Source organism: Centruroides sculpturatus, unplaced genomic scaffold, assembly GCF_000671375.1.
Source record: "Centruroides sculpturatus isolate CEXI.00-Female unplaced genomic scaffold, Cexi_2.0 scaffold885, whole genome shotgun sequence".
NCBI lineage: Eukaryota > Metazoa > Arthropoda > Arachnida > Scorpiones > Buthidae > Centruroides > Centruroides sculpturatus.
Genome location: NW_019385111.1, coordinates 18,663 through 41,389, shown reverse-complemented (window position 1 = coordinate 41,389; position 22,727 = coordinate 18,663). Strand labels below are relative to the sequence as shown.

At 32.4% G+C, this 22,727-nt stretch overlaps 2 protein-coding genes across 3 annotated transcripts; one reads left to right on the top strand and one right to left on the bottom strand.

Moving 5' to 3' along the window:
- Positions 1 to 15,562: 15,562 nt before the first annotated feature.
- On the bottom strand, positions 15,563 to 16,257 carry LOC111634929 (histone H2A-like). Its single transcript, XM_023379764.1, has one exon. It carries the CDS (start codon positions 16,177 to 16,179, stop codon positions 15,808 to 15,810), a length of 372 nt encoding a protein of 123 aa, XP_023235532.1. The 5' UTR covers positions 16,180 to 16,257; the 3' UTR covers positions 15,563 to 15,807.
- A 72-nt stretch (positions 16,258 to 16,329) lies between these two features.
- On the top strand, positions 16,330 to 21,614 carry LOC111634928. Of its 2 annotated transcripts, XR_002758302.1 has the most exons (3): positions 16,330 to 16,877; positions 18,381 to 19,722; positions 20,833 to 21,614. XR_002758302.1 is itself a non-coding variant. In XM_023379763.1 (2 exons), the coding sequence occupies exon 2, from the start codon at positions 18,427 to 18,429 to the stop codon at positions 19,360 to 19,362; it is 936 nt and encodes a 311-aa protein (XP_023235531.1). In that variant the 5' UTR covers positions 16,330 to 16,877; positions 18,381 to 18,426; the 3' UTR covers positions 19,363 to 20,310. The 2 variants fall into 2 exon arrangements, 1 of the variants encoding a protein (XP_023235531.1); XM_023379763.1 differs by lacking the exon at positions 20,833 to 21,614 and having other exon boundaries at positions 18,381 to 20,310.
- The last annotated feature ends 1,113 nt before the right edge of the window (positions 21,615 to 22,727 follow it).

Sequence of the window (22,727 nt, the reverse complement as noted above, 5' to 3'; positions counted from 1 at the left end):
ATTTCAAGATGGTTTAATGAATTTTTAAATTGTCATTGTAATAGACTAAAGATTTTTTTGTATTTAACAAATGTATTGTTCTTTGGAAAATTGTTTTTTTCATTTCCAAACAAATCATCTGTGTTCATAATTTATGAACTAATTTGAAAAAGGAAGTATCAGCTACAAAGATTATTTTCAATCTTATTACACCAACTAAGGTTTGCTGAGAGAAAGTAAGTTGAAAACATTGTTTAATAAGAGACTGTACCTAATGTCTACCTCATAGTATAAAATTATTTAGGATTTAATTAAAAATATCAGTAAAGTAGCCCAGTTTAATCTGGCAGTCACTTGGCATATTTGTTAAACAATTAAGCCCTAATTAGTGTCCTAAAATTAAAAATCATTTCAAAAATAGAACATTGCGTAAGTTTAAATGTAAAATTTGAAAATACAGCTTTAAAACTGTTTTAAAATATTTGAATTTAAATTATAATCATAATAAGGTTAACAAAATAAAAATGATTTTACTTTCATGTTATACTTTAAAGTTGACTGTAGAAAGACATCGAGGGTTTGTGTGTCTGAATCTATTTTCTATGACATATTAGCTAGGTTGTGGTCAAAGTTTTCAATGTGAAACGTGAACATCTGATGTTCGGCACCGCCTTCTTGTAATCCTAGAAGTTTGACAATGGTGTTTAGAACATCTAGCATGATTCCACTGACGTTCCAAACACTGTTGTCAAAGCCTCAACCTCACTATTTTCATGCCAAAGGTAATGTATTTGCATCTCTGGCATTGTTGTTAAATTTTGCTCTTGTTTATATCTATATTTTCCATGTCCATAGCTGTGTACAGGGTCTGATTTTGTATATAAGTATATCAAGTAGGAAAAAAAGGCCTACACAAGTAAAGTACAGTACATCTCAAACAAACTAGAGGACAATATAAATATTGTACAAAATTTAAGTAAAGTTGCAAGAGAAATGGAAGGCTTAAATTTGATGAAATAAAAATTTTCAAAGCCCGTTACAATTCTTGCATGTTCAATAACTGCATCAAAGCATGATTCTAATTTAATGAAGTCATGGTCCAATATAAACATGAATTAGCAGCTTATCCAAATGAAATTAATGAGTTAGCCATATTTGCTATCAATTGTTTTTTGGGTTCAATGGCAAGTTTTACAAACAAAAAGGGGTTGAATGGGAAGTCCTCTGAAGACTTATGCAAACTGGTATTATACAAGCTTGAGAAAGATATATTTCCTGATTTCACAGAAGACATCATTCACATATCTTTTATAGAATATAATGTGTTTGTAGTTTAGAGGAATAAATGAAGAGTTTAGGAAATTTTGATTATGATCAACGATAATAAGGATGATTTGAATATAAAATCAAACAAGAGAACTCTAGTTGTCTTCACTTCTTAGAGTTTGATATCTCATTTTAAGCAAGGAGGTATATAATAAGTTAGTTTAATATATACAATACAATCAAAACTCCTCTATACATCCAATCGTGGTCCAATGACTTACAAATATAAACTTTTAGCATTCAAAGCATTTATTAGATCCTTTTGTATTGCTCAAATATACAGGACCAATTAAAATAAATCAATAGAATTAAAGAAATTGCAGCAATATGATCACAATCAGGAGTTATGAAGAAAAAGATAACTCTTCTATTGATATATTTTAAATTTATATACAGTGGTACCTCAGGTTACGAACGCCCCAGCATACGAAATTTTCAGGATACGACATGAAATTTGAACATATTTTTGCTCCACGATACGAACAAAAACTCACCATACGACGTTACATTAGTTCGCATTTTTCATTTGTTTTTCTTACTACAGTTATTTTTTTAAATGTATTACTTGGCTTTAATTTGAGTATGTTTTTCGCGTTGGAACGAATTATTTGGTTTTACATGTAATCATATGGGAAAAGATGATCCACCTTACGACATTTTCATGATACGATCTCAGTTTCGGAACGGATTAATTTCGTATCCTGAGGTACCACTGTACAAATGTTTGGGATGCATTATAAATGAATTGGCAACCTACAAAAACTAGAATGTACAAAAAAGATCACCTTATATTTATAATTATAGAGGTTGCGGCCGATGTTTTAATTGCAAAAACGTGTATGTCAATGGAATCATGCTTGACATTCCAAATGCCATTGTCAAACTCCTAAGTTTACAGGAAGGCAGTGTTGAATGTCCGACACATGTTTTTGTGATGAAAATGTCTGCTGCAACCTCTCTATTTTCTAAAGAGTGATTGTTCCTCCTCCCTTAGTATGTCTATCTGGGTATACAAAATACCCTACAAAACCAACAGTTGGGGGTAAAAAAATATTATATTGGTGTTACACAAAGAAATCTGTGCATCTCAAGGAACAAATACAATGTGGTAAAAGGCCATAGTAATATTAATTTAGCAGCAATTTAAAAGTGGGATGAAGCAAACATTAAAATTACACTCTCCAACAGTGGTGTGTGGTGACATTTGATGTAGGGTTGGTCCTGGGTGTCGGCTGTGTCGGCCCTGGATGGAATTATTAGAAGCATTATATATTTTAGTGTGTAGCATCCATCAGCTAAACAGTGTTAGGTCAGTGCTCTGTAAAGTGCACGTGCAAATGCATATAATCTGGCTGCTTTACATGATTCAAATACTTTTACCTTGAGAGCTCTCCCATATTTGACAATACAGAATTTCCATTGGGAATATGCATATACAAATTGCTATTGTGTATTCAAATATAAATCTTATAATTTTTTATCACATGTAATATAGAAATTTGTAATAAGCTACATAATGCGGTTATAATAAAATATTAATTTTAATTAATTCAAAGTATGCTAAAATAAATTGCACAATATGTATTTATATTTTAGAAAATACAAGGAAGCAACATTTCCACAGCTTTTATGGACGGCATGCCACTGGTCTCCAACCATTGCTATGGGCAGGGAAAAAATAGATATACAAGGACATGATTAAAGAACAATGTCTGAATGCCAGGAATGCAAATGCATTATGTTTGGCATGAAAATATGTTGTAGAAAAAAGATTAGGACATAAAAACAGAGTTGTGTTCCCCCTATATAAACTTTAATTTTATGATATACTTTCTTAAAACTAATAAAATAGAAAATAAAAATTTTTATTTTGGTAACCTTATGTTGTTCATAATTTAAATTTGTGCAATTTTAAAATTTGTATTTAAAATATTAATAATAAACCCCACACACCTGATTTGTATTTGCCGAGTTATATTAAAATATTAAGTTTAAATGTAAAATTTGAAATGCAACATTTTAATTTTGGAACAATTTTTAATTTTAGTTCAAAACCTGAAGATTACTTATATTAATAGGTTGAAAACATTTGTTAAATAAGCAATTTTTTCTTAGAGAATCTTAGATGGTGTAATAAGATTGTAAGAATAAGTCTCTTTTTGCTAGTACGCTCTATATGTGAAAGTATCAGCTTCATCTTTCAAAAATTTTACATTAATCTGGACTAATGCTTAATTTTAAACTTACTTTATACAAGTTGATTTATTTATGAAATTATAAGTTGTATTTTTTTTTTTTAAATTTTGAACAAAACAACTGAACTTCCTATCAAATACTGGAGGTAATTTGAACAAACACACATGCTTGTCCCAATTCTATAAACTAGAAAAAATGAGGGAATGTTGGGAAATAAGCTTTAGAGTCAAAGAAAAATCACTGAAGAGAAATGTTTATTAGTTTTAAATTTTTAGACCAACTTGATATTTCAGAATCACTATTGGAATATTTGTTGCATGAATGAATAAATAATGTGTGTAGAAACCTATAGAGTAGAAGTCAAAAGCTTACAATGCTGTTTGTATTGGATTTATTAGATATAGAAAAAACATTTGGTACTTGGCTAGAGTTAAAATTATCAGGAAAAATTCAGGAACTAAAGAAATTTTTATTCAGAAATGTTTTTTCTCATAAAAAAATCATCATCAGCTGGGAATACTGTTACATTTGAACTACTATTAAATGTATTTATGAAGCACTAAGAAAATTTTCCAGCTGATGATGATTTTTTATGAGAAAAACATTTCTGAATAAAAATTTATTTTGTTCCTGAATTTAGCATTTTCCATAATAATTTTGATTTTATTATAGGTTTCTTTTAATTGAAAAACAAAATATGAAAATGCTTATATATAAGAATATAATAAATTCAGAAATACCTTTTATCTATATGTGAGCTACATAAAGCATTTTATGGAAAGCTAATTAGCTTTGCAATGAAAACACATTGATTAAACTATGATAATGAAATTACAGCAGTCCTCACAAATCCACCAGATTTTGGTTCCAATGTTCATATACTGTATTTCTAATGCTAAAAAACTTGGTGGAATTAAACTGTACTGATGCAGGACATTCTATGAATTTGTTTCCTTCAGGACAGCTTGCATTGACAAGCATAATGACATTACTCTTTTTGTTTTACTTTAGTGAAACAGACTGAAGTGAGATTGTTATAATACATACAGTAATTGTTTGCTGAGACATTTTTTGATAACTAGGTATTTACTGAATCTGTATATTGCAGGAAAAAAATTAATATATATAAAAAATAACAATCCAAATAACCAGTCACATTACCACAACTGTTTCACACAAATGAAGCTTCAACTTTTTCTGACCTTTTGTTGTAGATTTATAAAAAGGTGATATAACTGCCTTGCCACAAAGTGGTTGAAGCTTGCTATACATGAAATAGTTGTAATGTGATTGGTTATTCATATATTTACTTTATATTATACAGTGGAGTCCACGTAACAGAACACTGGATAAGGGAGCAGTCTGGCTAAGAGAGTACAACAAAGCAATACTGAGGATGCTCTCTAAAGCAGACTAGACTATTTTAATTTAATATACAGCCAGTTTTTTGCAATTTATTAAGCAAAAGTACTCTCTCTTATATATAAGAATGTAATAAAAGATGGCTTTCCTTCGAGATGGCTGCTTAAAACTTTTGAATAGAAAGAAATTGAATGACACTCTGATAGAACAGTTAATCACACTGACCTCACAGTGCCTGCTAAGCATTAGTAACATGCTTATTGTTGAATTTTAATCATTTTTTTCAGCAGATTGATTTGACAGAAATGAAATAGATTGCACTATTTCTTGCAAATTATGGGCAGCATTTCTCCATATCTCTATTACAATAGATGATCAGAATTATATTAAAAGAGCAGTTTTTATCCCTAGGAAAAATTTTCCCAATTAACTATATTTGAAATCAGCATAATTTTAATCATTAGTAAAAATATCAATTGCATAGTTGCCAACCATCAGTTTTGTATTCTCCATCAGTGGACAGGCCACTTTTCTCTTTTGTTATTATCTTTAAAGAATTTGAAATTATCACAAACGCTTCATTTAATGAGTCTAACACCAATATATAATGAAAGACATTGTATGTATTTTATTACAAATGACTGAAGTGAACCAGAATGATGTCCTCAGATTTCTTTAATTGGGAAATAACCAAGATTAATATTTTTATATATGTATGAGAATTTTAGCTCAAATGTGATAATTTTAAATGGCAGATAAGATAAACTGCATCTTCAAGTGTGGCAACTTTAGTGCCATCATATTGACAGTTAAATCAATTATGACCGACTCATCAGCAGAAGGAAATGAGTTACTTTTACAGTTATACCAAATTATTGATCAGCACTACAGTTTCTCTGCTCAAAAAGAAGAAACATCTGATTCATCACTTAAGAATATACAGGCCGTATGGTATCTTTCTCAAGAAAAGAAACTAGATGGTTCTTTGAGATTTGTGGGACTTTTTGCAAAGTTTTAATCTCTGTAAAGTCCCACAAATCTCAAAGAACCATCATCAGCCTTACTATTTTACAAAGATTTGTAATCTTTGTAAAACAGTAAGGCTGATGATGGTTTTACCACACAGCATTGCAGGGCATCCACTTCTTTGCTGTATGGCAAAAGGAAAAGATATTCAATGTGGTAAAAAAAACAGATAGGAAATAAATAACCAGAAAAATTATTGTCCTTAATAATTTCAGTGAAAATCAATAAAAAGACTGATAGCAACTGTTATGAGTACATTATACTATAACAAAAGAAATTATTAACAAAGCAAAACATCACAGAAAGGCATGTAACAGGAGTCACCAGTCATGCAATATCAAGAACATAATACATTAAGATAGATCACATTATAAATCTAGGTACAGATTTATATGTCCTGTAAAATATTTGACCTTTTTTAAATTATGATGTTAAAGAGTTTAAAGTTATTGACATATTCTTGACAGTGTTTATGGCAATAACTTTATAAAATATATCAGAGACTAAAAAAGAAAATTTAATGTTTATTAAAATTGATATTGCACAATGCTTATATTAAGAAATTTTTTGTTTTTTATTCTGTCAGCATTTTTATATCTTTCTAAGGTTAGTAAATATGCAATTAATATATTCAAATGATGCAAAATGGTAAAAATGGATATGAGTGGCCTTGTCAATAGAACATTCAAAATCATTATAGATCTATTGAAATTGTTTAATTATATTTCTAAAGAAATATTTAAAATGTTAACCAAAGCATTTGAAATATTTAATATCCATACATATCAACTTCACGTGATTTTAATTGATCTCAACTTTAGTTGATTCTAATCAACTAAAGTTGAGATCAATTAAAATCACGTGAAGTGATTGGGATTATTGAACTGTATGGGGTATGAATGTAGAGCAGGTCCCTTTAGCCATTTTTTGTTTTTTTGAACAAATGAAACACATTGCTTTTTATTAATAAAGTTAGTAAAAATAAATTTTAAAGGTATACAAACCACTAGTTTTCTCTGGGCTTGGGGAAAATCCTCAGATCTCCCGTTAATAGCCCTGTATATAATACATGATGTTATATGACTAATTGTTTTTAATTTAAGTAGCTTTAAATTCTTTTGTTTTATATTATGTACAAAAAAAGTTAAGAAATTTCAAAACCCCATATGCTAGAGGACAACATAATCAATTTAAGGGAGAAGTGGATACATTAGGTACAAAAATATCAAGTGAAATTTATAGGAAAATTGGTAATTCTCACTCTATAAATGCCATTGATATAGCAATAGTCAATACATTCTGTACATTAAAACAAATGAAACAATTTCTTTGTTGAAATTTAGGATTATATGCTCCCTGCCTATATGTTGTGCTACTGATAGAGATCTGTTGCAGTAAAATAGTGAACTTAGTCTTAACATGGCAAATTTGGTGAATTTTCCTCTGGAATAAAACAAAATATTTGTAATGTGGTAAGATGTAATAATTCTTACAGTAATACCACAGGGTAGTTATTTTTTTTTTATTTTTTCCAAATGAAAAAAGATCCAGTTAGAAGAAATGCATGGATTAATGCTGTACGGAGGCTTTACTTTTATTTGGGATGCGTTTATAATTAATGATGATGTCTAAGTTTTGATGGATATGTTATTTCCAATAAACAATAATGTCTATTGCTGTGTCTAATGGCATCTGGAGAACAACATAACCATTATATTTATGGGCAATGCACTCTTCATTGAGCAGATATCTGAAGAGTTTTCTATCAGTATATTATATTTGGATCAGCTGGAGATATGTGTTAGTTTGTTTTCCTATTCCAATCAATCTGGCTAAACCTTATTGCTGTTTGTATTCTTCCTTTTTTAAAGTTGTTGGTTTATTCCAAGCTTGTGGTAAACTTGTTCATAATTCTATTTTTTCTTCTTTACAGGTGATAAAGTAAGTGCTGCTTCTTTTATCTACCAAGAAGTTCAGCCCTGCATGAGCAAAAGGCATTGATCATTTTCCATTGGTCATTAAGCTGAAAAAATAATATATGGCCATTAAGTTAAGTAAAACCAGATTTACAAGTAAGCTACAGAAGCTGTAGCTTAGGACCTTGAGTTTCAAAGGCTTCAAAGATTTCTACAAAAAATAAAATTGAAATCAAATTTTGTAAAAAAATTATTTTACAAACCAACAAACTATACATTACTTTTTATTTTGTTTAGTATTTATTATTATTAATAACCAATATTGTTTATATTACATTTCTACATATCCCTTTTAATATAAAATTCATCGTAGTTTTACAGGTAGCTTTTCTTAGCTTCTAGTAGCTTTTTTGTGATCAAAAATTATGAAAACAAAATTTTTAGTATTTTCTTTATTAAACTGTATCTAATTTTATAATATGTTGTATATGTTACTTTTGAACAATAAAACATTATTATTAATTAAGATCAGTGTGCTTGTTAATTTTCTTTTTATGATTGCTTATAAAATCGTAAAGTGTTAGTAAGGGCCTCACACAGTTCAGCTAGTACTTTGAAATGTATAAATCCAACCTGTTAATGTTTATGTTGATTCATTATAACTATCTCCTCCACAAATTACTGGAGTGATCAATTAAAAATAAAACCTTTAATAACCAGTAAGAGAATTTTTAACAACAAATTCAGAATGTTTTCAGCCTTCGCCAAGGTTTAATCTATCTACCTCATATTACATATTACAACTATAAATTGCCTCTGCTCTGCCAAATGGCACTACAGAGTACAAAGAGACTGTTTTTTAATCATAGGTTTGGTCTGATACCTTGTAACCACCGAGGTGCCTGCACATATAAAGCTGAACCTGGGATAAGTGCTCTGGGCTCTGGCAATACAACCCAATGGGGACAAACCTTCCTTGCTCCCAGATCCAACCCTCGTGCATTCACATACAGTGTTGTGTGAAGCCTGTACTGCACTTTGAGTTATCTACCATAGAGAGGCCAGCTCATAATAAATGGTCAGCAGGGTCCCACCCTGACCATTTATTATGAGCCCAGCCCAGTGCATCCACTGAGCTTACAGGTCAGAGATCTATTACTTTCCTCATCAATTCCTTTAGTTTCAATAGGTTAACTTTACTAGCTGCAAGTGTTTGAAGTACTTGTTCAGAAGGCTTACTACAGTTGACCTGGTCAACCCCTCAGTGGAAGTCCTTGGTAAGAGGGCATTCAAGTATATAGTGCCTCGTGTCACTGCGAGGACACCCACAGGAGCAGAAACCATCTCCTTGTCCAAACTTGGACTTGAAGTGGGAAACCTCCTGCGTCTGGTCAGTATTTGTGTTATATGCCAATCACAACTTACTGGAGTTTGGCCAACTTCAGGCATGTAGGTGTAAGTTGACCTACCTACCATACTTTAGGCCCAGTGATCTTGCTAGTGTGTCATAGAATAGATCTCTGCAGTAGACTACCTTTTATGTAAATAACCAGATGGTCAACCATCCTCATTACAAGGGTGCGGCCAGGGCCCATCCCTGGCTGCACCCTTGGCCAGTTGGTTGGCACATTTGTTGCCTGGGATCTCAATGTGGCCTTGAACCCAACTCAGGGCAATGTATCGTTCATGCCTCACACTCAGTACCCTATCTCTAATCTCCTGTACCAGCTTGTCCCTATGATATCCATCATTCAGCGCCTGAAGAGACAACTGGCTTAGAGTAAACAGTGACCGGCTCTGGACCCGGATGTTGTAGGATCCACCAGGACACCCCTCCAGGGCCACCAGTTCTGCCTGGTACACAGACACCTCCTCGTTCAGTCTGACTGACTGTACACTTGAACTCTGTCAGAAAAGATGCAGTACACAGCACCTACTAAGCTACCATCTTTAGAGCCATTGGTGTATATTTCAACACCACTATTTGTCAGTTCATTGACATCCCAGTCTAGTCCAATCCTATAGAACTCTTAGTACATCTGACTGACATCTAAGTTTGATGACTGGGTACATCTGATTACAATGCTTAGCCTCTAGACTTTCCACTGTTGCCCTGTAGAAGGCAATCTATCTACCATATGAATTTGGCATATGTTGTAAGACATTCTAAATTTTTTTTATGTTGATTTTTTTTTATCAGTTCCCTTATGTCCTATGCTGATAAAAGTATNTTTACTGACAACTGGTTTTGATATGTTTTGTTTATATGATGATAATTTAAGTTCTGGTATGTTATTTAAAGTTTATAAATTTTTCTGTTTTATATTAAACATGTTAACATAACATTATTAATTAAGATGTAATATATTAGTTATTGTTTGTGTTGTTGTTTCTTTCTTTTCTTTGAAATCATGTATAACAATGCTTGTATTTATCAATGCCACATGATTTTGTAACCCCTTTGTAAGGCAAAAGCTATAGCAAATAAATGTTGATTGATAGATTGATATTTTATGCATAAAACATGCATTTTTATAAAATTATATTTTAAAAAAATGATCGAAAGAGATGTAATATAGATGATTAACTTTCCTTTGGGCAACTTGTACTGGAATTTGTTAGCTAGATTTATGTACGGTACTTGCATTTGTGGAATATATTTACCAAAAGCTGTATATTTTTGGATATTTTGAGTAACATTATGAAAATGTCCTGTTAATTATATTTTTAAAAAGTGATAGAAAGATGTAATATAGATGATTAACTTTCCTTTGAACAACTTGTACTGGAATTTGTTAGCTAGATTTATGTACAGTACTTGCATATGTGAAATATATTTACCAAAAGCTGTATATTTTTGGATATTTTGAGTAACATTATGGAAATGGCCTATTAATTTTAATTTTTCTCTGCTCTAATGGATTTTCTAAAGAAAAATCATCCTCGAAAGTGACAGGAAATAAAATTATTTCTTAAAACTATGTTCATTGCACCTATGTAAGTGCTTGTAACTATCTAAATGTTTTTCAAATTTTCACTGCAAGAGAGCACTTTGCCATAGCATCATCTGATTTAGGCAGGAAGCTTATTGCACAAACATTTGAAAATTGATTTGCTTCTAAATGCAAAATATTGTGGATGACAAAATACAATTAAAAGTAACCACATTCCATATCAGTAGTTTCCAAAATGGACACTACCACTCACAGAGGGTGGAGAGTAAATCTAGGAGCAAAAAAGTAGTAAGGGGGTGTTAGAGTCCTGACCAAATGGTGACAATAGGAGAGGATTTGGGTCACTGACAACCCTTCCCTTTCCTTTGTTAAAATGGGTAAGAAGAAACATTGAATTTAATAGTTTTCAGGTATGGAGAACAATGTATGGTAAGGACATAAAGTGTGAGGTTTGTAGAAAAGCTTTTCTAAGAATATTTCCAAGCCTTTCTAACACAAGGGAAAATGGATTGGGGTGTTGGGTATAAGTTTAAGGAACCAAGGGGGGCAATGGCTAAAAAAAATTTGGGAATCACCATTCCCTATGATATAAGGCTGGATCCAACTGGCTGGTTGGTTTGAGTTTATGGCACAAGAGCTATATAACTGTGCCTTGTCCAAAGGTAAAACTAAAAATATAAATTTTATATGATATTAAATATAAACTCAACAATAATAAAACAATAAATAACAAAAAAAACAACAACAGGGTATTTAAAAGTAAAAAAATAATCAAATCTCTTTGTACATAGTAACTTTCAGAAAGTTATGTCAAGATTTGGACTTTGGCCCAGAATTCCCAACAAACTTGCATTTTTAAAATGCTGTCTACGACTCCTATCAAATACAGAGCAACTGCACAGTATGTGTTTAACGTTTAAAGTACAGTTGCAATGCTGGCATCCCAGTTGGTATTCGCCCTTCAAAAGGTATTTGAGTCAGCAGAGTATGTCTGATTCTCAAATGAGTAAGAATAACTTTGATCTCATGTTGTAAACCTCATTAGGTGTCCAATTCTCTATCAAAGGCTTGGTCCCATACAGTTTATTGTAAATGTGTTTGTTCCACAAGTTCTGTTATCTCTCTGCCAGTCATTTTTTAACGACAGACTTCAAGATTGCTGCCTTCAACAGGCATTGACTTGAAGCCTGTTAAAAAACAACTGGCAGAACATGTGGCCATATTTTGGAAAGCACACCAGAACAACAATAAAAGTGTTAATATAAAAAAATTTTTTTTAAAAATATAACTGGCTTCATTTAGACAGTCTTTGAATTTGGCATCAAAAATATTACTAATTTTTTCCAAAATAAATTAGTATGCTACATCTGCCATGCATTCTAAATAGAAAAATCAGTAAAAACTTTGTTACATTAATTTTGTAGGATTAATTTACATAAAACTTTATTCAAACTGTCTACATGAATAAGTTACCGAGCACTTTAAAGAAAAATTTTCATTAAAAAATTCTGCAGGTAATATGTTATCTATGGTAAAATCAATAATTAACATTTCCTGATTAGGTACAAAAGTAATTAAACCATTTCAAAATATAAAAAGGTTTTGATTTTATCCAATCAAGAAATTTCTATCCACAAAAATTAACATGTGTATGTGACTTTCATTCATTTTTAAACAACTTAATAGATTCATTTGAGTTATTCTGTTAGTTCTATTTAAGCATCTGAACCTCCTTGCAATCTTAGATTACCATTTAAGTTGAATATAAGAAATAATTTCATCCCCTTTTGATACAACCATATCATATGACACAATACTTTACTAATTGGGGTATGCAAAAAAAAAAAAAAAAAAAATCAAAAGGTCCCAAATTCACCAGTCCCACCCAAATTCAGATTTTTGCGTGGTTGTATTGCATCAAATGCAGATGAACGGCCCTGTCACAAAGCTGTAAACACAAAAATGATTTGCACTGCAATTGTATTAAAATCACTGCTATTCTCAAAAGCTTCCAAGTGTGGCATATACTTGGGACATTTGAAGTTTATATTGGACTCTTTACAGTAAGAAGAAAGTCTACTGAACTTTAGCTACAAGGTAATGTGTTTCAAAATGTGGCAATTTAATTATCCAATAAACCATTCAACATGGAAAATCTTTGTCATTTATCTATATCAGCAAATCATCATCGCAATCATCAGTTACGACAGCAGTGCAACTTTCACAGCCGAATGGAGAGACAGAGTTTACATTAAACGACGTTTATCAACAGAACAGTCTATCAGTTGGCTGGCTGAACTGCAGTTAAAATGCATTGCAAAGATGACGATCGTCTATTTCTGACCATTCTCTAAACGAACTTCGGCAAAACATTGACTCTTACTTACTTCACTATTTTTACTACGTTTTAGGAGTCGTTCGGCCAATCGGGTTATTTGTTTGTGACGTCAGAAATAGTCGCCAGCTATATTCCGAAAGCTTCCAGAAATAAAATCTTAAGGCCATCAAAACCATTGTTCGGCAATTAATGACAATCCTTTTCCATTTCGATATTTAATTTCATCGCCAATATGGTTAAAATATGAACAAATCCATATTTAGAAAATTCGTCTTCCTTAAAAATCTATTCCGAACTATTTCAACATCTTATTACTGTCAAATTGAATAATTTTAAATATTTTATTATTAATATTACATTTTTTTTATATATATCTATAAACAGATTTCTGTAATTATTAAAATTGTCTCATTTGTTTAACAGTACAATGACTCTGAAATGCATTAACGTTTTATAACCGACACAATACTCGAATTGTAAATAAATGCATCTGATTTAAATTAATTGAAGTTTTAAGTATTCACCCATTTGAATATTGGAATTGAACATTTAAAACAAATTTAAAGTATTTAATTTTGTTGTTTTTGCTCCAAGCAATTAATTAATGAATAATTTTGTCAATTCGTACTGTTTACAACATTTATCAAAGGAACGATATCTGTTTTTATCTAAACTTTTCCGCGAACAAAGCTACCACTTGAATTGAAAAGCCCTCTAAACCTGCTGTCGAGCGAGTCTAGAAAATAGGTAAAATAACTTGTTTCTAATCGCTGTCTACATTGTGGCAGACAGGAAACGCCGTCTCTGCAATGAAATTTTTCTGAACAGCGGTCTACCCGATCTGTAAACTGCCGTCAGTCTCTAAATGTTCTCTGCAATCGGCTGTCAGAGTCTAAGTGCTATCCATAAGAAATACATTGCACACTTGGAACCTTTTGTGTGGCACTGACTTTCTGATGTCTATATCTTGAAACCCTACTGTCTATCACTAACCCCTCACATATTGATTTTGCTTAATGCAATGTCTTCCGGTCAAAATTCCAGTCATAGTTGCGACACGTAAAAGCTGAAAGTTTTTTGATGTCTTAATCACAAAAAAATTCAGTTTTAGACAAGCTTAATTAAAATGAAAATTAAACCAAAAGTATCTGAAATTATAGGTTATAGAAAACAGCTAACCTTTTTTCCACTAACAAAAACACCATAGAAAGGTCATCCTGGACAAAACTGTCAATTCATTGCATACAAAATCTAAACAAATTTTTTTTAGGACAATTTATAAGTTTAAAATTCAAAGACTTGAAGTAATGAACTTGACATCGTTAAAAGACTTGCAGTGACAAGAGTAGTTGACATCATTCAATAATAAAACTTTCCTTATGATTCCACAATAATAATTCAATTATTTCCTCTCCACTATTTTTACAATCTACACTATTAAATTATTTCTTCTAAAACCTCTCCAATTATTTTCAAGATAACTCTTGTTTTCTTTCCTCAACAAGTCAAAGTTCTCACAACAGAATAAAAGACTAACTTCAATCTATGTAGTCTTAAATTTTTACTAAATAATAAATATAACATAATCAGCTTAAATTCTTTGCAATTAAAAACAGGAAAAAATTTCTCATACTGAATTAAACTCAAATAAAAAAGAATAGTTGTTTTAACTCTTAACAATCAACCATTAACTGCACTTTTGCATAAAGTATTTTTAAGTTTTAAAATTCAACATCTTAGTGGATAGATGTCAACTCTTTTCAATACAGCTAAAATTAAGTTATTTTGTTTCCCATTTTGTTTTTTATACACATCAACTGTAATTGATGGGTACAATTTAAAAACCCACAAGTCCATTTTCATGATTTCTGCAATAACCATACCAGCTTAGATTTTGAGTTATTTTGCTTAGTAATTTCTTGACTAGAAAACATTAACTCCTACATTTAATACTCGTATTTGTAGTCATACATACATTTCATAAAAAAAAAAAAAAAAGCACCAAGTCCTTGAAATCCCAGATTATTTCTATTGGATTATATTGTTTGGCAATTGGGTTGTTTTTTTTACTATGTCTATATACTGTATCTATCATATTTTATAATGATTGTCAACACTCACAAGCATGTGTTAAAAAATATACATGTAACACATTTCCTTCTATTATAACAACAAAGTTCAATGCACTGTCAAAATGAAAAAATCTCAATGTCCACTTTTTTTCTCATATGGTATAGGTTATATTTAATTGCATAAAATTTAGGACAGATACATTCTGTGTGCATTGAATTATTTCAAATTTTCCATGTCAATTATCTGATAACAGGAACATATCATTTATTTTAAATAGAATCTTCTAATTTTTCCTTTCAAATTATCATTTTATTCTAGGCCAATTTGGATAAATTTCTCAACTTCAATTCTTTGATCGTTTATACATACTTGAAATAACTATGCTTAAAAACTTACCTGTTTAAACTGAACATTTATTTTTTACAATTACATCTGTAGTTCCTTATATATACGATTTTAATTTCAAATACACATTCAAAATTTATAAAATCCGATACTTACACGTTTCTTAAAATTAATTTAGAATAAAAAGCAATTAAATCAAGTCAAATATAAACGTTTAAAATCGACACCAACGACTACTCTTTACCAAGAAAGAATTGGCCCTGAAAAGGGCCGTTGAATAGATGAAAGAGATTTAACTCTTTTCGGTTTTCTTGGGCAGCAACACTGCTTGGATGTTAGGAAGGACACCACCTTGGGCGATGGTGACACCAGAAAGCAGTTTATTCAATTCTTCGTCATTTCTTACGGCCAATTGAAGATGTCTCGGTATGATTCTTGTCTTCTTATTGTCTCTTGCGGCATTTCCTGCCAACTCCAATACTTCAGCGGCTAGATATTCCAATACGGCAGCTAAATAGACGGGAGCACCAGCACCTACTCTCTCGGCGTAATTGCCTTTTCTCAACAGTCGATGAATTCTTCCTACGGGGAACTGCAATCCTGCACGGCTGGAACGAGTCTTGCTCTTTCCCTTAACTTTACCTCCTTTACCACGACCAGACATTTTTGAATCTCTTACGCAGTAATGACAGATCAACAACGAAATGAAAAATGATTTTTCGTATGGCGAGCAAAGTATTTATGTCTTTACATAAAACGTCGCACTCTCATTGGTTGACGTAATAACAAATAAAATTTAACTGTGTAGCCTTCAATCTTTGCGCCCATTGGTTTATCCACTGACCAATAGGAAGGAGGATTGAAAATTTTCAATCCTTAGCTTTATTGGTTATCAGATTTCAGATGGCTTGCGTTGTGTAAGAGGTTTTTTGCAATAAGTTTAACGAATTGTCTAATTTTGTAGTCGTTTTAACTTTGATAATTTCTTTTTTTACCTTTTTATTTACAATCTTAATGAAATTCCGGGTAAAATGTATTTTAAATATATCATGCTTTTAGAAATTTTTTTTGAGAGGCATAATTAAAAGACATGTTTTAAACAAAAAGAATTTTCGGGAGAAACGCATGTAAACGGAATCGTATAGAAAAAAATCATAGAACTATTTATTAATTACACCTTTTAAGCTACCATTGGTATAGCTAGTTTTCGTCGCGGAATAACATGTTGGCCGGCGAACTCATACAGAATTTACACACGTGACTGTTTATACGAGTACTTCCTGCTCTGTGAATGGTCGATCCATAAGCGAATCATAGAAAGGTAACCGTTTACACGTGGTTTACACATTTACCTCGTGCTTACTGATCAATACCAGTGATGCCAGATTGGGCTACAAGTAGCGGATTGGGCTACTTTTTAAGTGCCCTCGCTACAAAAATTTCAAATTGGGCTACACGCTACTTTTTGGGCTAGTGATAATTATCTTCAGGCTACAAATCTTAAAAATGCGCTACTTTTTTATTTTCATATATAAAATCGCAAAACACTTATTGTATTATACAAAAGTAATAAAGTTTTATTTTATTTCATTACACTTAACTATATAAATAAAGTTGCAACGTTTAACAAAGATTAAGATACTTTGCTTCCGTTTTCCATCAGTCGTTCGCTCCAGTAGACAATCCACAACTTCACAAGCACGGAGGCGACATTGCTTGTGAAATTGTGGATTGTCTACTACAAGCATTATCCTGTTGGAATTGCCAATTTTCTCTCCCAATAAGTGATCCAAAAGTTATTAAATTTTGATACAACAGTTCTTGATACAATGGAAAAGGATGGCCTTAAAACTGAAAAGAAAAGCCGCAGTCGCTAAGTCTCTAAGTTCAAAAAATGAATCGCCTCGCCTGCGAATGACTCGCTTTGATTTAGAGAAAATTGATGCAGATACACCGAATGTCCATATACAGGGTGTATCAGAATGACGTTTTAAAAATTTGGGGGATTGTAAAGGATGAAATTTTGAACGTTTTGGTATAAGGAACCTATAATCGGAAATTTGAACTAAAGTGTCTACAGCGGTAGGAAGTGCTTGACCGCCCTTCACTTTGGTAGCTACCCTTCCATCCATTGACGTCATGTTATTGCTGCGGATGAAAGACTGTAAACACACAACTACAGTGGTCTAACTGAGCCTGTGTACAGGACGTTGTGTACTCAGTGCTTGTCGTTCTTCAGGTCACCCCTTGCATCCACTGGCGTTGTGATGTAAACACACAGCTAGTCAACGTGAGTCCCTTGTGTACGCAACACCTGTAGGAACAGTTCATAAGCTTACGGAGCGCATCTTTACAGCATTTAATACCATCAGAGGGGAGCGTGGCATCTTACGGAGAGTCGGACAAAACATGGTTCGTCGTTGCACATTATGTAACGAAGTTGGTGGTCGTCACACTGAACATTTACTCTAAAGTAGTGCAGCCACTGATTCGATGTACAGTTTGATTGTACTCTACTGTTTTGTCAATAAAACTTGTCATAAATACTGTATTCTGCTGTTTCATTCAGCATACCGACCTCATAGAACGTGCAAAGTGCAGTAGAAACTTTATACGTATCTCATTTCCGGCTGTAGGTTCCTTATATCAAAACGTTCAAAATTTCATCCTCTACAATCCCCAAATTTTTAAAACGTCATTCTGATATACACTGTGTATGTATATACATATATTACAAACTTATTTCATTAGTAAAAGTGCATAGTTGCAAAATAATTCTTTTTTATTGTTTGGGCTACAAACAGTTCAAATCCGCTACTTTTGGAGCACAACCACGCTACTTTTTAACCTTCAGATCTGGCAACCCTGATCAATACAGTTTCGTTAGTTCGTTGATACGTCGTTTTGTGAAATGGAGGCATCAGCAGATAATATATGTTCGGGTTGCGAGTATAACTTCTTCGAGGCAGTGGGCTATTCGGAAGAGCGTATCAAAGAGGAATTGCTTCGCCACGGCATTTGGCGAAACAAAGTTAACTGCGGTCGGTGTGGCAATCCTCTAAACGCGCAAGTGAGCGGATTGCGTTTTCATTGCGGAAAAACAATCCGGCGGGGAAAAAAACGTCCGACGAAGTGTGATTGGAGTAGGTCGGTTTGGGCAGGCACCTTCTTAGAAAATAAGCAAATTGACTTTGTTACCCTCTGGCGATTCATTCTAACTTTGTTAATATGGAAGCCTCCGAGGACTCCTCAGATAACTCGATTTCTCGGTCTTACCCAGAAGACCATCGTTTATTGGTACTCCTTTTGCAGGGAGGTATTTATCCACGATGTGTTCTCCAAAGCGGAGAGACTCGGAGGACAAGACAGAGTTGTCGAGGTAGGAGAGGCGAAATTGAAATGTTGGAAATTCGATAAGGATAGTACGTTCGAAGGCGAATCGGTTTTTTGGGGTGTGGAGAGAGAGACTCTCCGAAACTTCTTAATATCCGTAGATACATGTGACGGCGATACCTTGCTTTCGGTGCTGAGAGAGTGGGTGGTTCCCGGGGCAACAGTTATGAGCGATTGCTGGAAGGCGTACGATTGTCTCGAAAATGAAGGCTTTCGTCGCCTGACGGTCGATTATAGCTATAACTTTGTTGATATCCGGATAGGCAGCCACCTCAATCCCACCAACAACACGTGGCGAGAAATCTGCTCGAGCATTCCCCGGAAGGGTGTCCGGAAGGACAAAACGCTCGGTTACTTGGCAGAGGGTCTTTTCAAAGCCAAATATCCGGACTTAGCAAAACGGCATCACCACTTCCTCATTGCCGCCGCTAAACTCTACCCGCCGGATTACTAGCTTCGTAGGAGTTTGCTCGCAACCACCCTTTTCGGAGTGACCATTTTTTAAAGATCTGGTGAGAGAAAAACAAATAGAGAAGTCTTGAAAATGCTAGGACATGATAGAGAATTAATGACCATCATAATGAAAAGAAAGGTTGCTTTTTATGTCACCTATTATATCAGAAAAGCCTCCAGAAAGAAGTTCTGGAAGGAAGAATAGAGAGAAAAGAAGACCAAGATTAAACTGGTCCGACAGCATCAGAGAATGGACTTTCAGGATTGTGTCAGAGAAGCATAACATAGAGAATAGTTTCATGCAATGGTAGTCAACTTCCAGAGAGGAGATGCCACATAGGATGAATGGAAGTCATCTGGAGTAAGTACTTATTTCATATTATTTATGGGGTAAAGCTTTATAAATCATACACCAACGTTTTTTCTTTTCATTTTTTTTTACAATAGAGACATACATGCTAGACATGCCCAAAACACAATATATGAGGGGAAACTCATTTAAAAAACGCTATAAACAAAAAACTCATAGGACTACTTAACGACTCTGCACCGTTCCAACCGTCATTGCTTAACCTTGTTTTCGTCGCGAAGCGGCACATCGGACGGCGGATGCGTACGAAGCGTGTGACGTGACATTTGGCGGCACTATTCGGTCACATGACTACTCATCTCTGACGTGTTTCCTGATAACTTACTCTTTTTGCAAAAGAATTCGCTGAACTTTGGAGAGATCATTCCATTTTAAATATGGATTAAAATCAACATATAACTAATAATTCTGCTCAGCTTTTAAATGGCCTAATCTCTTTCATGTCTTAAACAAAATTGAATTATATCTGTTTACATCAAGACATTAGACATCTCTTGTCGCATTTGAGTAATATATATCATCATACTATATATATCATGATAGAACTATTGTCGTTAGCGAGCGGTTTTACCTTTGTTGCTTCATATAGTCAATAATAATGGTAATTAGTTTCTAATTACAATAAAAATACAATAGTATATTACAATTTATCACGCGATATCTTTAAAGTTCAGCGAATTATTCGCAAAAAAGAGTAAGTTATCAGGAAACACGTCAGAGATACGTAGTCACGTGACCGAATAGCACCGACAAATGTCACGTCACACGCTTCGTACGCGTACGCCGTTCGACGTGCCGCTTCGCGACGAAAACAAGCTTAAGCAATGGCATTTTCGAACGGGGTACACTCTGTAAGTATTCCGACAATTTTTTTGTTTATATTGTATTTTATATCGATCATTTCCAACAAATTATATTGTGTGTTTTATATTGTATTTAATGAATGATTAGTTTTAATTAGTTAATGATTAATTAGTTTAACACGCGTTTTATATCGTATTTAATTTAAAACAAAACTTTTTAAGTTGATATATTTACATATTTGCATTAATTTTTTTTTCTTTTTTTACATTTTTTTATATAAATCGAATTTTATTTCAGAATTTTGACGATTGTTGAAAGAAGTTGACGACTGTTTGAAAGTGCAAATAATTAATTCCATAGTTGATCTAAGTACAAAATTTTTAACATTATATAGTGAATATTCATCTGGTTTGGAATTGTTTTCTACAATTAACACACTATTATCTGGAATGTTTAATTAAAAAAATTGAAAGATTAATAATTATCTCAATCGACACAAAAGAAACAACTTCTAAAACAAAAGAAACAACCTACAAAATGTTTAAGATTCTTAGAACCCAGAATAGAAGATAAATTCGAAGGAAGAAAACAACATAAAGGTAGTAAAAGTAAATTAGAAAAGGAAAAATTAAGATACCAATATAAGAGGGAACTCAAAGGTGCAGTTAAAGAGATAAGAAGTGACAATTACTTTTTAGCAAATCTTAAATTTAATGAAGAATTGGAAAGAAAAGAGAAAGAACTGTAGTGTTGTAGTGTGTTATGTGATGATATTGTTTACTCTTACTGTTATTTATTTACTTTTGAAATTGTGAAGTATCGAAAAATGTTAGTTGTTATCAGTAAATTTAAAAAAATAAACATTATTTGATAATGGACAAATATTAATATTGAATAATTGAAATTTTATTGGGAAAAATTCGTCAGAAAAAGTCAATTTATGTTGTTATAAGGACGAAGAATAATTATTATATAATTGATTACTTTTTTTAGACAATAGAAATGTTTTAATATATCTTCATTTGATTTAGAATTCTAATCAACAGAATTGATACTTTCAAAAATCAGAAATGCTAGTTTTTAATTAAATATGTTGAAATTTTTATGGCATAAATGTGCTTGTCTTGAAAACAATTTATGATTATTAAATTCATGATGGATTTTTAATTTACTTAATAAAAATAAAAAGTTATTACAATTCATTTCACGAATCTTGTCCAAGCTGTATAAATGCACAGTATCAGAGATGTATCTTTGACAGGGTCAAAGACTGTGTATTATATTATTAACATACGAAATGAAAAGTAGTAAGGGGGTGTTAGAGTCCATTTTCGCTCCTTTTGCCAGCTAAATTGTCAAAGACATTCTTATTCCACACACTAATTTCACTCTGTAAATGCATAAAAATGCATTTACAGAGCCATTTTATCGTGAAAATATCGAACAAATTTTTTTTTATTGAAGCGTTTATATTTAACTTGGGCATTGGCCGTTCTCTTTTAATAATGCTTTCTTTTTCGTTATATGATCTCGAGCCAAAACTTTTTTAAAATAAATTTTCAATATCGCAATAACATTTCGAATCGCTAGCCACGATATAAGAACTAAAATTAAAAATAAAATTATAGAAACTTACTCGGTGAAATAAAATGTGTGGTGGATATACATACCTGGTACAAAACATTCTTCAATTGTACGAACATGCTTTTAAAGAAAATTATAATTAAATATAGATTTGTAATGAAACGTACATGAAAATAACATTAAAATATTCTTTACTCTTTAAATCATAACCACTTATTCAAATAGCTCCCTACAAGTGGAATCGGAGACGGTCCCGCTAGGTGTGCGGTGCGTACTGTACATGCACGCGGGCTGCCAAATCCCGAGGGTGCCCATACTGGTCAATTTCAAATGCCTCTTGTGGCATCATTAATATACCTCAAAAGACGCGACGGGGTTCTTGTAAATTTTAAACGTTTTTCACCATAGCTGTAAAAGTCTAAATACTGTACGTTAAACTTAATAGATTGTCCGTCGTTTGTTTTCTAACTAATTCGTTTTAGGACCAGGTGTCGTCCACGGAAATTTACAACTTTTCGGTCACTGTCGTCGAACTGGAAAAATGTCTGTCTTTATTACATCTAATATTTCGAAGAAATCAGTCCCACTGTACTGGGCTAGAGATTGGT

Excerpts from the sequence above, each read along its gene's own strand:
- LOC111634928 (XM_023379763.1), top strand. The coding sequence starts at position 18,427 with ATGGAGGCATCAGCAGATAATATATGTTCGGGTTGCGAGTATAACTTC.
- LOC111634929 (XM_023379764.1), bottom strand. The coding sequence starts at position 16,179 with ATGTCTGGTCGTGGTAAAGGAGGTAAAGTTAAGGGAAAGAGCAAGACT.